At 38.0% G+C, this 15,880-nt stretch overlaps 1 protein-coding gene across 3 annotated transcripts in view; it reads right to left on the bottom strand.

Annotated features, from left to right (window-relative positions):
• LOC309451923 (oxysterol-binding protein-related protein 9-like) overlaps nt 1-15,788 on the bottom strand; it is a gene marked incomplete at its 5' end in the record, with an annotated part of 33,791 nt that extends 18,003 nt beyond the window's left edge. For 2 of the 3 annotated variants that reach the window (XM_082076621.1, XM_082076622.1), the window contains 5 exons: nt 566-616; nt 1,223-1,252; nt 6,473-6,520; nt 7,785-7,880; nt 15,686-15,788. In XM_082076621.1, coding sequence (XP_081932747.1) covers nt 566-616; nt 1,223-1,252; nt 6,473-6,520; nt 7,785-7,880; nt 15,686-15,694 — 234 coding nt within the window. Of the gene's footprint in view, nt 1-565; nt 617-1,222; nt 1,253-6,468; nt 6,521-7,784; nt 7,881-15,685 lie in introns of those variants that run through there. The other variant, XM_082076623.1, reaches the window with a different exon arrangement.
• Between the last annotated feature and the right edge of the window lie 92 nt (nt 15,789-15,880).

Below are 15,880 nucleotides of genomic sequence, written 5' to 3'. Positions count from 1 at the left end.
CCCAAATCTCACTAAAGTTTAAAAAGTAACAAAATATTTCAGTGAAAAGCATAAGTGCATTACCCATATTGCATACCCAAATAAAACAATTCTTACTTCAAGAATTTCCAACGTCATCATGAACTTTAGACCTATTAAAAACCTTGTAAAACCAACTTAGGTTATTAGCATCACACCCTTCCCTTTTTCTATTTATGTTAGCCACACTCTTAAATGAAGCAGAAATAAGGGTTTTGTTAAGTTTCTATTCTGTCACCCTTACGTTTGTTGGTGTTCTTATTTAGTTTAATAGCAAACTCGGCAAAATAAAGTTTAGCTCAAAATCAAAGCTTTGTTATCAACACAACTGTTACCGTGAATATTAACAGGACTGACTGCTATGGAACTCAGTACTTCAGAAGCTTCACTAAAATAGCAGCATAAATCAATTTATACCATTTACATCTGTCTATATATCTCCTGGATCATGCAGAAAGCATGTTTAGATTTCAATTGTTTTCACACAGATTAATAATTAAATTTTAATTAATATAATTAAAATTCAAAATATTTACAGTGTACTTACTTTAGCAATCTGTAGCAACACAATGCAGTGTTTTATTGATTCTACCATGCTCTAAGAAAACAAAAATAACAGAAAAAATACCTTGTGTTACTATAATATTTGGTATTTACAAGTATTTTTATTATTACACAGAATATGAACTGAAATATTGGGTGAGAACTAAATGGACACTCACTTCTGTAGAACCCTTACTGTCCCTTCCCCCCCTCTGTTTTCCAGAGACAACACACAGGACAACAGGCAATGGCCATATATTGAAATAGAGGAAATTCATCTTACACATAAGAAATCTCTCTTTTATTCTATGGATGCTTAAACACTGGAACAGATTTCCCAGAGAGGCTGTAGAGCCTCCATCCTTAGAGTTACTCACAATAACTAGATTTGGTCCTTGGCAACCTGCTCTGTGCTCTGAGCATGGGACTGGGCTACAGACCTTCAGAGTTCCTTTCTACCTCAACTGTTCTATGATTTTATGATTCCATAAATCGGACATAAATCGGAATACAGCACCAGAACCAGGCTGCCTCTGCCATCACACGGTTGGACCTCGTATGGACTCCCACTTTTCTGCAAAAAGCTTTACAAACTTTCTCAAGAAAATAAGGTGAATTTCAGAATCTGTATATCATAGATATAAAAATTAAATAGACTTACACTGGTTGTTTCTTTGAGACTTTCAATTTTCTGTAAAATAAAAATAGTATGGTTAAATACAGCTCTTCCAGCATCTAGTTTGACCTAAATAATGTATGAACACTACATTTTAAGTTGACATAGGAGAAAAAAAAGCAACCTATGTGCTAAAGACTGTTTCTGTATAAACACAATTTTAATTTTGTAATGGACAAGACAGAAGTCAAACTGACAAGTAAAGCTTAAAGGTGACAAAATAAGGAATTTTTGATCAGTGACATTATGCATATTTACCCAGTCTACACTTTGGTTTTACACAGCACAATCAAAACCAACATACGATACAAAGGGTACCGAATGGTGGAACATTCCAACAAACAATATTACCTGAAATTACCATCATCCAAGTACAATAAACATATGCACTTAAGCAAAGTTAAAAAAAAATCATGGAAAATAACAGTGCACACATGTTTCTGCTCTTTCCAAGCCTCCAGTGAAAGTGCATCTGGAAATCTGCCTACTTAATTTTATCTAGAAACACTGGTTCTTAAGGATTTCCTGTGTGGAATTGCACTTCAGGCATGCAAAAGGCATCTGCATGCCGCTTTACACAGAAGCACAACCTAAGAGGCATATGCATCCTGTTGATGTCCTTGGCTCTGTCTGCAGAAGGCAAAATTATTAAATTGGTCTCGGCGCTGAACCTCTACGAATTCAATTACAGGACCTCTTTGTTTTGATTAATATGAGTCTCATGTGACTTGAGTCACAGCCTTTATGAATCTTGAATAACAGAAGTGTGTAAAGGGACATTTTTTCCTCACACAGCACTGCAAACCCAATTCTACACTGTAAGAGAGCATCACGCACCTCTAGATCTACAGAAATGAATAGTCTCAGCTTGTGGATTTAAACAAAAAAAATAAAAATGCACTGATGGCTTCTCAGCCAATACCTGGGGAATTTTTTTTTCAGTTATGCTTTTTTCTCTCTATACTATTCAAAGGATGCTATAGATTTTCTTCATGATTAATTGGCAAGAGGCGGCCTAATAGCACCCAGCCCCAGTCTTTTCCACTGGAAAGACTGGACCATGCTGATCTATGAAGTAGCATATCAGGCATGTTATATCACAACTTTATAAAATATTTACTTCTGCTACTAGCAGAGAAATATGCCAACAGCTAAAAATTCATTCGTCTTCTTATTCATGTCTCTACTATACTTCCAGTCCAAACTTTATGAACACATTTTGAAAAAAACATTTAAGTATGACAGTGGTGAAGTTTTGAGCCTTTTAGCAGCAAAACAGAATAGGCAATGTACCCAAACATCCAGATCTTGTCAGATGAAAGATTATGCAGCTGAAATAAATCATTCTGCCTCAAAGCTTTACAGCCAACTGTAGGCAGCTGTCAGCACTTTTGATTATTCTTTACGTATTTTTTCCCCAATGTGCTATTGAGTATTTACACACCAAGTAACTTAGTATCTCATTCCCTTCACTGATACAATATTTGCTGAAAATCTGACAGTGATGTCAAGCCATATACTGTAATTCAGTCACACTGTTTTCCCCCTAGCCATCTGTAATTTTCCAAACAGTAGATTAAGATATTGCTATTCTCACACATAGGTACAGAAAAAAAAAAAAAAAAAAAAAGGGAATTTGTCCAAGATCACACTGAAGATCTGAAATGAGAAAAACCTCAGGACACCTGGTTTCCAAGGCCTATCCACAAATTATACAATCGCAATATTTTCCTCTGTGGAAATGAATTATTTGTGAGCTGGCCAACTTTAGTAACAGAACACATTAATTCAATATTTTTCACATTTGTGCTGTATGGCTACCTTGCAAGAATACAGTACAGGGAACTGGAATACTGTCTTTAAAAACTTACACAAAATTATGAGAATAAATACAGGCAAGTCAGACAGACTCAGTCCCTGGGAAGACCCTTCTAAAGAGCATCAGCCCTGGTATTCAGGGCAAAGCAACCACCGACATGAAAGTCTCTGGATTTTTATGAGCAACATGTTATTCTAGAATGATGATATAAGCAGCCATAAAATAAAGTCTGAACTCGCCCCCTGTAAGATCTTATGCAAACGTACGATAGATATGACACTACAGAGGAAAAAACCAAAACAACAACAACAAAACCAACAACAACAACACAACAAAAAACCCAATCAAAAATGTGAATGATACCTTGTGACAATACCACTCAAATTTATCAGGCTTACAAGAGCGATTGGTTTGGAGAAGTTAGGAGAATGCTTATATCTCGTCTCATCAGCTGTACAGAACCACATTGTTAGGTACACATGCTGCTGCAATCCTTGTAAATTTATTATTGTCTTTTGTTTAAACTTAGAATAAGCTTGCATTAAAGTAAGGAATAGAGATAAATTAGAAAATACAAAGTTGTAAGGGAAATCAAAGAGGTACGTTGAAAATAAAAAAACATTACCAATAAAAATAAAATCAATCTATAATTTACTACTAAAAGTTATCAAAATTTTCTCTCTTCAACATCCCTACTCTTTGAAAACTGATGAAGATAAAATTTTAATATGATAGTTTCCCTAGTTTTAGGTAATGAATACACATATTTTTGAATGAAACATCAATTTCCTGCAGACTTAGATTTGCAGAATGCAGCCACAAGCTATATCTAATCTAACCAAATTGCAAACTGCTGCTGAAACTACTCCATCTATTTGCACCTCCGTGACATCCTATTTTTTTATTAAGCCAGTGGAGAGCCAATAGAAAGCTAATTTTATTTCATAGAAGATGATTTTTGCCTCATTCAACAACCATGTGAGTACAGAGTGATCAGCTCGTCCAGCAATGAGAGGCAGCAGGGGCAGCCAGCTCCTGAATCCATGTGCTCAGCCTTGGGTTTACTCCACAGAATGTACTCGTTGTGAACCAAGGAGCTTAAGCAGGCTACACTTCCCTCCAAAATCTTGTTAAGTGATGTCAGCTTTGTTCCAGTCTGCCAAATATACACCTCTTTGCTCTTCTGATACTCTTGAATGCTTATGGTTTTATTTTCCCTCATACGTATGGTCAGGACAGTTTCACAAAAGTGCACAGAAAAGTCAGCTTCAAGTTCTCACCAATCTCTTGCTAACACTGCAAGAAAGCAAGGCCCTAGCTTGTCTTCACCTTGAAATGCCAGCACCCTCTGATCACACACCTTCTTTTATTTCCAACATAATGGTATATATACATTGTACTCCATCAGTAGATTCAGCAAAACTGGTAGCACTGCTAGTTATGGTATAGACAGTATGAACCAGCTATACATTGCTAGTTGTAGTTCTGCCAGGAGTATCGATGTAACACAGGGAATTAATGATAATCGCAATATTTCTCAGTCTTCAAATTCATTAAGTCTGTATCTGCGCTTTCTTCCAAGTTCAACAGATTACCATGTGTCAGAACGAACATATGCAAGAGACCTTGAAGAATCTCAGAACACCTATACCATATACCATCACCTTCAAAAGAAAATATTCTGTAAACTAAGAACCAGCTCATCCAGTGCTCCATATGCTTGCAAAAACAGAAGCTCATGTCTTAAATGCCTGGCCATAAACAGTTGCAGAAAACAGCACTCAGCTAATTGGGAAGCACATAACACTCAAATAAACAAATCTTGCTTCCTGAGAGGAACAAACTCTGGGTTGGATGGAAGCATGCTGCAGGTTACACTCAGCTCATATTCCGATACTGAACATAAACAAAAAGGAAAACTGCTAAATACAGTATCAAAAAACCTCTTAGCTGCTTTAGTACAGGAAGAGACATGATCAAAAAGTGCTTTGCCGAGTCTTTTTCATTTTTAATAGAGAATAAATGGAATCTATACTAATAGCAACACTCATCAAGATTTAAAACTGGAGGAAGCTGACCTCTTCTAAACAAGCCTCCTGCTTTCTCTCTAAAGCCAATCTGTCTGTTCTGTAGATACCTTGCGGAGATAGAGAAAGAAATCAGCACAGCATGAGGAAAGTCTCCAGGGACTAGAAGCACTGTCACAGGGAAAAAGAAAGTACTGCCTGATCTGCAAAGTAGCATCTGGAGAGAGGTCAAAATTGAAGGACAACTCTTCCTAGTAAGAAGCACGGAAGGAGAAATACAAAATCTTCAGATCTTGCTCTTTCGGTCAGTTGTCTACAGATTAAACACACTTATACAAAGAACATCAGTACTTCAAAGTTATTTTAAAAGCTTGTACATGCAAAAAAACTCCAGAAAGACCATCACTTGTGAAGTCCTTAAGACATCACATAACACATCAAACAAGATGGATAACACATGAAAGGTCACAGCCATTACAAAGCAGTAAACTAATCACAGAAAGCAAACTGTGTTCAAAACTGAAATCAAACACCGAGAGAACATCAGCTTGTTTTTCACAACTGAAACTGGAGGAAGGGAACTAGGATGAAGTCCATCACTACTTTATGATGTTGAAATTAATGTGTTTACTGAAAATAAAAGGAACTCCTCAGTAACAAACCTTTCATAAGGAAACATTAAATCTCCCATCCACAGCACACAAATTCGTGTAAAAGGCAGCATGCTAGTTTCTGCCAAAGCCACATCACCGAAGGTACGTGCCAGCCTTTCTTAAACACAGAGACTCAGCTCTGACCTACAAACTTGACTTGGAAATGAAACAGGAGGGGGTGCAAAAAACTCCACAACACTTAAGCGAATTACAACCTCGCTAGAAAAGTAGTGCTCCCCACACAGCAAGTTACATTTTTGACATCCTTGCCTAAGGTGGATGAATTATGATATTCTCAGACTTCCAACATTCAGCATGCCAGTCACAGAACTACTCACGATGCAGATTAGATTATGTGAAATACAGGATTCTTAGTATTATTTTTTCCCTTCAGAATAGCTTTGCTATTCCTGCAAACATTAAACACTCATCCTTGTTAAATATTAAAAAAACATAAAACTTAAGTTAAAAATGTTTTTGACAGTTGGATGACAGAGGAGTAATTTCCTACAAACTGAAACCTTTTTTAATGTTACAACATCCAGTATTACTAAAAATACCGTTTGCAACCTATTCACAACACAAATAATGCAATTAGTTATTCACATTGCTTTAACTGATTTTGACAACTTGACGGATTTCAACTGTACTTTAAATCTCTATAGACTATAGCAATTGATGCACGAAGCCATCCAGTTAAGCAAAATAAGCAATATTTAAGACAAAATGTACTTGCTTTTCTCTGTTCATCGTCTTTGCAGTTCTGGAGTTTTTCATCGAAGAGCTAAAAGAAAGAGATACTTGTGAAAATACTGGAAGTGTTATTTTTTCAAATATTATCAGCTAGAAACACCAAATTTTCAAGCCCCAAAGCATTTAATAAGACTGTAATCTTGGTCTCTGTCCATCCTCAGATTCACTCTTCTTTCATTATTAATTCCTATACCTTGTCCCCTCAGCCTGAAATCACAATTAGAAGGTGTAAAGACTTAAATACCTTCAGTGAAGTGTGGTAGATGGCTCTGGTGTGGGAGACAAAGGTAACTCCTGATCAAGTCTTTGCAGCTTAGCTTTAAATTTTGGCTCTTTTGCCTACCTCCATTTGTGTTGATATGCTCTTCCCCCTCTCTGCAACTGATTTTTTGCTGAATATCCTCCATGCAATACTTGCCCATTATATCAGAATTAAAAAAAAAAAAAAAAAAAATCCAAACCAGCAGAACTGAAGCAATTCTGAACAGCAATTTTAACCTGCTGAGTCATGGGAAAAGTGTCCTAACCAGCAGCAAAAACTGTTTTTCTCAATAATGTGAGTACTGAGAGATGTAACTCCATCATTCCTCACCTTCCCATCTACTCTTCAAATACACATACAAAGTGCAAAAGAACTGTATTTGTACAAACTTTCTACAGAATGTTTTCACTCAAGGACAAAGAGCAGATTATCTATCACTACTGCAACAAAGTCTGGAACTATCTGCAACTGTAGTTACATATTACTTGACAAAATTTTCAAGATAATTTCTAAAATACCATGAGCAAGACAATGACTTAATTACATTTTAAAATTAAACTTATCTGTGCCATTTACATTAAGCTATACATGCAAAAGAATGTTTCAGTCATCGTAAACCATTTTATAGAATCTGTTTGAGTTATTCTAATTTTTTAACTCAATCCCGAGTTCTGTTATAAGAGAAAGCCATTTTCAGCTTATTTCAGCCCTTAGCATTTAACTTTTAATTTTTATACTTCTAGTAAAAATCTCTTTATTTCAGAAGTAGTTAGAACATATATATCACCCTAAGCCAGTGAGAAAGAGAAAATAAAATTGTACCGTCAGCAGATTTCATATGTAAAAAAGGTATGTTTTCTCTCCTTCACAGTCGGCCAGATGAGCTCTCTCTGCAACCCACATTTACCAGAACATGTGGCAAGCATAAAACATAACTCTGTCATTCTGTTGAGCTTCCTTTCAGCCAGACCTTGAAGTCCACACTGACAAACTGACTTTCAAGACAGTAAATACACCAGTTAAGTTACCATACCTTCAACTGGTCTATCAAGATCTGTAAGTAAGCATCAGCCTCGGTGAGTTTTTTGTCAAAATCATGAACGCTGGGAACAAATCCTGAATCCACACCCTAGATATAAACAAATAAATGACATTCAAATATCTAATTAGAGTTTCAGAGGAGGAAAAAAGGTAACAAAAATATGGTTTTGCCTGTCAACCGACTGATAAAATGTTGCCTTGGCTCTCACCCTGTCATGTGCAAACACAAGCACACAGCTGAACACATTTGTCTTCTCTTTGCAGCTAAATCAGTAACAGTAAATTGCCACACATTTTCAGTGGGGGTATAATCATCACACACGAGTATTTCATTACTCGTAATTGAACAAATCCCCTTAAATTACACTAATTAAAGTCTCTTTGGAAAATATAAAGGAGAATTCAAGTTTTTTTCTGAAGACTGTCTTCAATTCCATGTTCTTACATCTCAGTTAAGACAACAAAACTATATCCCGTTGGATGACTGTTCACACTTCAAACAATGTTACTCAATGCACAGCTTCTTAGCTGAGAACTGAACTAACAAGTGCTAAATCTCTTCATAAATATGGACATATCTTTGAGCTGAAAAATTCAAAATTCTTATTCGTGGTTGCCCTACTTCCTTTACAGCTATAGGGATTTGCATCCTTGCCACGCCACTATAGTTGATATCTTACATTTTGTTGCACGTATGCCAACAAGGACAAAGTATCAGTGCCTCGAAAATGACTACTTTTGTATTTTCTTGCTTGCAAATTTGCTTCCCTTAGTAATGTAAGAGTCAAAGCACACTTCTGCATATAACATAATCCCTACCTTTAAACTGATAAACTATGTATTAAAGACCTGAACAAACTCCCTCTGGGTTACCACATCTTTAATTACAGGAAAGAAAAGAGACAGGATTCTTCAAAATTGATTATTTCTGACTTCATGCACATATGTTATGTAAACACACTTCAGGTTTATTTATACAACAACTTTAATGTAAGCAGAACTGCAAAACAAATACTGAAGCACTCCCAGCCTAAAAAAATAGTAGAATGAAAGTTAAATATGCAGGTGGAAAAAAAAAACCATAAAGCACAAAGAAGCAAACATCAGTTACAGGAGAAACATAATCCTGAGAACACCACAGCAGCAACAAGACTTTCCTACAAACCTAAACACTTTCAGCTGCATTCACACTGATCTAAAATATGGTGTCTTCACTCCAAACTCTTACAAAACCATCAGCTGTGCTGTTCCAACTGCTGAGAATCTGAAGAGCCTGAATGTGTAAAGATCAGCCAGTGGGAAAAGCCATTTTCTACGGGGGAAGATGAGCAATCCATATTTATAAAATGTCACATTTAGCATAATGTTTTCTTTGACATGGTTTGCTTTGTCAGCACAGATAGTTTCTTTCATTTTTTGTACGATAATGGGCCATCATATTAAGAACTTTATTGAAGGCTCTTCAGAGGCGTGAACACTTGTGTGCAATAGAGGAATGACTTGCTCTTACTTTAGTCATGTCTGTCAAGCTGTATGCACAGTATCGTGCACACCCTAAAACTAAAAGCCATCTACTGACCAGAGAAGATATTATTCTTTATTCATTTGCCAAATCTGAAACTATGCTGCATAATAACACCCAGATCTTGACAACAGTTCTACATGAGTAAATCTATCCATACAGACTAGTTTGTAAACCTCTAGCCTATAGCAGACAGTCCACACCGGACAAATTTAGAAATAGTGTTTAGAAACAAGGAGGAGGAAGGTGAAGAGAAGAAACCAACCATTTTGACTAGGCCAAGAAATTAAGAAAAGACAAAAAGCACCCAGTGTAAAAAAGTTATCAAAAAGAAACTAACAGACAGAAGGGAGAGTCCTCTCAACCAAGAAACTTTTGCTACTCCCTTAAACTAGTGAAGTTTAAATTACACTCAAACTAGATATGAAGATGTATTAAATTAGTATTCCATTTCCTTGTTGAAAACAGAATTGTCTGCACAGAGCGCAGCCAACACTATCACTTGTGTAAATGGTCTGGTATGTCCAGCTAAAGAACTCTGGAGGTCAGGTTTCACATATCAAAACTGCATGAACTATGCAGAAAATTTCTGCTAAGGATACTGTATGCAGAAACATATTTTATGGTGGAAGTTATCTGTACACTGCATCAAAATACTGATTTTTATTTCAGTCATCAGTCTCTGACTAGTAATATGTAACAATCTGGTATTTTTAGTGGTGGCTTAAAGATAAAGAGCCATTCTTAAATTTCAGCTTCTTAGCACTAACAGAAAAGCTGATTAAAACATTTAGTGTTACAACTGAGCGGCCATCAACATCAAACAGAGTGAAAACTGGGACCTAAGTTCTATTAGAAAGTTAAAACTTCAATCAATGTAAAGAGAAAGCCATACACCCAAGTATAGAGTCAAACTGACAGAGCACAGAAATCAGACACGAAAATAATTTTGAAAAGAAACACAGGTACTTAAAGCTGTAGCACTTCACTAGTTTGCTCTTGGTTTGTATAAAGACAGTTTAGATTAAATTTCATAAGCTACTGAGCAAATGTACTTAGTCTGTGTTATATGAGATTAGGTTCATCATCTTAATTTCTCACATTATTTTAAAATTGAAAACCAGAAGATAACTGGAAAGTTAAAACCATTGAGAACAGAGAAAAAGCACTGTATAAATAGAAAACAATAAATATTTCAAACCCAGGACTAATTTAGAAACAACAGATACACAAAACATAGATTTACACTAAAAAAAAATCCTTATTTCTTCATTATGTGGTCACCCAAAGACACAATAGAGGAAAAAAGGGGACCCTTCCTCTTTCTTCCCTCCCCTGCCATGTAAGAAATGAGGCTTCAAAAGAAAGGGCTGAGCAGAGTCAATGGAATGGCATTTAACATCTTGTTAAACATATAAATTAGGAAACTGTACATCTGAACTGCCAATGAAATTTTTACCAGGAATTTGCATTATATGCTGCTCACCTATTCATGGGCTGATAAAAGAGGTTGCCTGCAGATATTGTTGAACGTCCACCCTCCGAGGGCAGAGTTCAAAACTCAACTGGATTTGAGCCCAGATAACCTGGTCTAACATACAAGTTGGTCTCACAATGAGAAGGCGCTCAGACCAGGTGACTTCCAGAGGTCTCCTCTAGCTGAAGTTACGCTGCGATTCTAAAATAAGTATCTTCAACTTACCAAAAATAACAACCCAGACTATTTTAGATCTTCAGAAATACATTGATTCTATCCTACTGTCAGTACCAGTCCAAAGTAATATAACCTGGTTATCCACTGAATAACCAGAACTATTGGTAGGTGTACTTTATTTCCTTCATATAACAACTACTCTGTGTTCATGCAGGTTTTAAGGAATTATCAGTTATATTATCAGATGAAATATCTGCAGAAATAAAAAATTTATAGAACTTCTAGTCTGCCCACCACCTCTCAAAACAATACATTTGGTATCTGACTCCTCCTCACAAAGAAACTCATATTTGATAACAGCTCTAGAGAAAAGAGAAAAAGGTAACACAGCATTCTTTCCCTCACCCCTTCCTCCCTCCTACAACTTCTGGAATGTCCCCTTCAGGACGCCCTGCAAAATTGTTCCCTTTGTACACAACCCTATTTTTGGAGAGGTTAAACAGGAGGGTGACAAAACATACACCAATTAAAAATACATCTTATGAGCCTTATTTCCATTACAGAACTTCTAGCACCAAGGGAGTTTCTATGTTTTTTACTTGTCCTCCAGATTAGAAGTTACGCATATCACTAATGCATTTGTATTCAAAACTTGTCCATGCTGAGAAGTAATTCTAGCCTAATTTAAACTAGTTCTTTCAAACTAGGATGGGATGAAGAGATTGCATCATCACTGGAAGAAACATACCAGAAAAAATTCAAATTTATTTCTCAAATAAAAGCATTACAACAATGACCTCTGTGGAGAAGGAAGAGTAATGAAGGCAGGGAAACAAAGAACAAGGTAGAGGCAACAGGAAAGACTTGACAAGAGCTGTTCATGTAGAATCACTTTACTGGGGGATGAAAAGAGAAAGCTGTACAGAGCGGACTTCATTATCTTTTTGAAGATACTTATGCTGTATTCTCCATCTAATTAGGATTCCAAGTCCAACCAAAAAAATCTTGTGGAAGTTAGTTTAAAGAAGTGAATAGGAGTGTTTTCACTCCATCTACAATACCTCTCCAGAACATACGCCCTCCCTACAGCATGTTTGATTCTATCCAGTATGACATGGCCTGTAAGAACCACTGACAGAAAACTAGAGTAAAACAACAAATAGACTAGTAAGCTGCTAAACAGTGGCACCTTCTTGTCTTTTTATTTGTGGCTAAGACAACCATATTTTTTCTTCTGCTAGATTTTTAAGCAATATTTAAAGCTCAAAATGTGAATGTCTCAAGTTTAAAAACAAATGTATGACTTTCTGCAAGGCCTTCCAAACAGTCAGAATACTGCACTTCAGGGATGGAGGGGAAGTATTTCTGCTTTGTGAAACACCAAATGCTTAGCAAAGACTGTGTAGCTACAGATATTATCAGGTCTTCTAGGAAAATAGAGTTCAAAAAACAGAAGGATTTACACACAGATGTAAAAAATCTGTGTTTAAAGCACAGGTTACAATTCTGAAACCTCACAAATACTAAGTATATCCTAGACTCTCATCCATTTACCTAGATAATATATTATGGGTGTAGATAAGGCACATGCACTAAGGTGCTTATTCCCTATCATAGGTACTTTGTTAGCAAAACCTGGAAAAGGGCAGCATGTCTAATAACTCTATGCCCTTCCACCAACACTTGAAACACATCTAGATTGGATATACACTTAATCCAAAAGAACCTCATCAGAAACAGTGTTGGAATGCCAGTGAGTAACAATATAACATACCTACGAGAAACTTATAAGAAAGTTTTACTCTTTCTCTCTTGCTGGCAGCTTTAGAAAGGTCACCAAAATCCTGGTTAATGTGATACTATGTGAACTGCTACTAGCAACAGTTTCACAAACACTTTACACAGGCACAAGGGAACCACAAACCAAGCAGTTCCCCTGTTGTTTATTCTCACCCTTACTCTGCTCTTTGAGTCAGCATAAACATTTACCTTGCCAAATAATCAACTCAATGTGGAAACCAATCCCAGTTAAAACTAAACTTGGACAGGGAGGGCAGCAGGAAAAGTAGTTTCAATTTGGGCCAGTTCTGAATCCAGTTCCAAATTCAGCTACTCTTGCGGCACTGCTGCTTCCCTTTCTCAGGGAGAAAGAAGTGAGACGCGACTCCTGCCAGCAGTGGTACCAGCTCTTCAGTGCTGGTCAAACCGACGTGTAACTTAGTATTTAAGCCATTGTATCACTCTTCACAGCAACCATCTCAGATCCACTCCTTAGAATATAGTTTTCTTACTCTAATATTTGCTACTTAGGAAGTAAACATCTTGTTTAAATTATGGAGATATCAAGCTACAGAGCTTTTATTATTATTATTTTATTTATTTCACTTTTATGGTGGTAAGAAACAGCCCAGCTTTGTACTGACAGTCATTTCAGTTCCTGTGTCTCTACACTGAGTCTACTTAGAAGCTGAAATATTTTGGGGCATTACCTGAAGAATTTTCAGAAGTTTGAGCACGAAATCCTTCATAGCTTACAAGTATTTAAAAACTCTCTATTGTGCATTATCACTGTCTTATCTACTCAGAAAGCACAAAAAACATCTTATTTGTAGAATACAAAAGTTTCAGGTTTATATTTTTATTTATTTATTAGATCAAGTAGGTAGGTAGTTGTCTTTTTACACAGTTCCCAACAGCCTCTTTAGTCACCACTTTAAGACGCCAAGATGCTCTAGCAGCACTAGAATGGCAGAAGGGAAAAGTCCATTATTCCAAGACATGGGATGTAAGGCAAGAATGTGTGTGAAAGCTTTCTCTAACAGGGGGAAGAAGGGGGAGCAAAGCTTATCCCTTCAGTTCAGGGTGAGCATGACTCCTATAGACAAGACCCTAACACTACCAGAACACAAGCACATGTCCAGGCATCTAGAATTTTTAAATTTATTATTTTACTTAATTCCTTTAAGGCCTGAGAACAGTGTACTTACATTTTTTTTTTTTAGGTAGATTCATATTTTAACAGTGGTCTTGCACTTTTCAGATCAAAAACTAAAGTTACTGTGTTGCTGTTGACCTAAAAGAGATGAGTTATCTTCGAGTGGTGTGAGAATTCCAGAGCCAGAAAATACATGTAGCATCAAGGTGCCACTTGAAAGACAGATGAGTAAAGCAGGACACTTATGCCAAAGAAGACTAGAAGCACTTCCTCTCTGGATGGGATTGCTGGTGGACATAAGATGCTGCTGAGGAACAAAAGAAAACTTGAGATAACTTATCACCCTCCTACCTCTGCCCAGACAAACAAGAAACCTAAGCCACAATTAACCCTCACCCCATGCACACCCTTCCCCTTATCTCTTGTGGGTATGAGGCAACTGATGTGCTGCCACTGATCTCGGAATGCCACAACATCATCTTGGGAGGGGTAAGGGGATAAACACTGGTGGGTTCAGAACGGTACTTCCAATACTATCACACCACTACTGTTCAAGGACTTTTCAACAGACAAGGCTAACACCAGAAGAACTAGGCATGTTTTTAGTAATGCCTTTGACATAAGAACATACAAAAACACAGCAAGCAGAACAACAAAATTCAGTTTCAACGTTCGGAGAAATTAGATTACAAGTGTTTCATTGAATATAACATTACTAATTGTCAGCCCTCTGGACAGCTGGGACCCCTTTACTCATTCTATATATTTATGACTCAGTCTTCCTCAGTTCCTTGATTGTAGCTCATTCTTGCAAGTTTAGGTTGCAGAAGGGAGGGAGGAAGTGCGTGTAATTATTTTTAACTGTTTCAAAAACACTTCCATTATAAAGACTGAAGGACAACACAGTAGGACATTTAGGTAAAAATAAAATTAGCAAGACTAATCAGACTACAGAACACCCAGACATCACTTAACCTCTCCACCCTGCATTAATCCTTTCTGATTTGATTCACAAAATACACAAACTATCTAGGTTTCAGTGCACTTTCTCACATCTAGCAGACACGCTTGACACCATGAAGAAAACTTAATCAAATCCTGACTTGTCAACTTGAACATTCCAGTAACAGAACAGGTAGACTGAAAGTGGAATGAAAATCTGAAAAGATACTCAGAAAAGATATATCGTTTTGGACAAAACAGATGCACAAAGGTTTTATATGACAGATAACCACATGTTTCTGTTTGTCTCAGAAATTAAGAACCTAAGAAAATACCCTTACAGAAAATAATCTCTGCTACCGCACTCAAGCCCCCACATATACCCGTTGAGCCAATAATCATCCCAAAGAACCATTTGAGTTTATTGTCCAAATGAAAAGGAAAGCAAAAGAACATCAAGTGCATTAAGTGGCGTTTTGTCTTTAAATGTTAACTGAAGCCACGGCGTGTTTGTATACAACGGGCTCTTGTGAGCGGACGCGAACCTCCTTCCAGGCACGCACAACCCGCGGCGCTCCGGCGGGGACCCCAAGCCATCCCCGGAGGGGACCCAAAGCCACCCCGTGCCCGCCTTCCCCGCAGAGCCCCCGCTCCCCGTGGCTGCCCCAAGCGCCCTCCCGGGCAGGGCAGAGCAGCGGCCAGAGCCGCTCAGCCGCCGCGGGGAGGAGGGAGCGCTCGGCTTCCAGTCAGGGAGGCGCCGCGGGGCTGCGGACCTGCCCCAAAGGGGACACTTGGCGGCCCTGCCACCTGCTCCCCCGCCCTTCCCGTCCCCGTACTCACACCGGCCATTGCTCCGCGCGGGGCGGCGAGGCGTGCGGAGCGGCGGGGCTGGCTGCCCGCCCGCCGGGCCCCGGCAGCACCGCCTCCGGCGGAGGGAGCGGCGGGGCGGGGAAGGGAACAGCCCCCCCGGCCGCGGCCCCACAGCTCGCATCACGAATAAGGCGGCTGCCAATTGGCGAGCGGGCGGGGCGTGTC

Source organism: Streptopelia decaocto, assembly GCF_964273445.1.
Source record: "Streptopelia decaocto genome assembly, contig: HAP1_SCAFFOLD_1490, whole genome shotgun sequence".
NCBI classification, from domain to species: Eukaryota; Metazoa; Chordata; class Aves; order Columbiformes; family Columbidae; genus Streptopelia; species Streptopelia decaocto.
The sequence above is the reverse complement of the archived record's forward strand: the minus strand, read 5'-3'. Positions and strand labels throughout refer to the sequence as shown.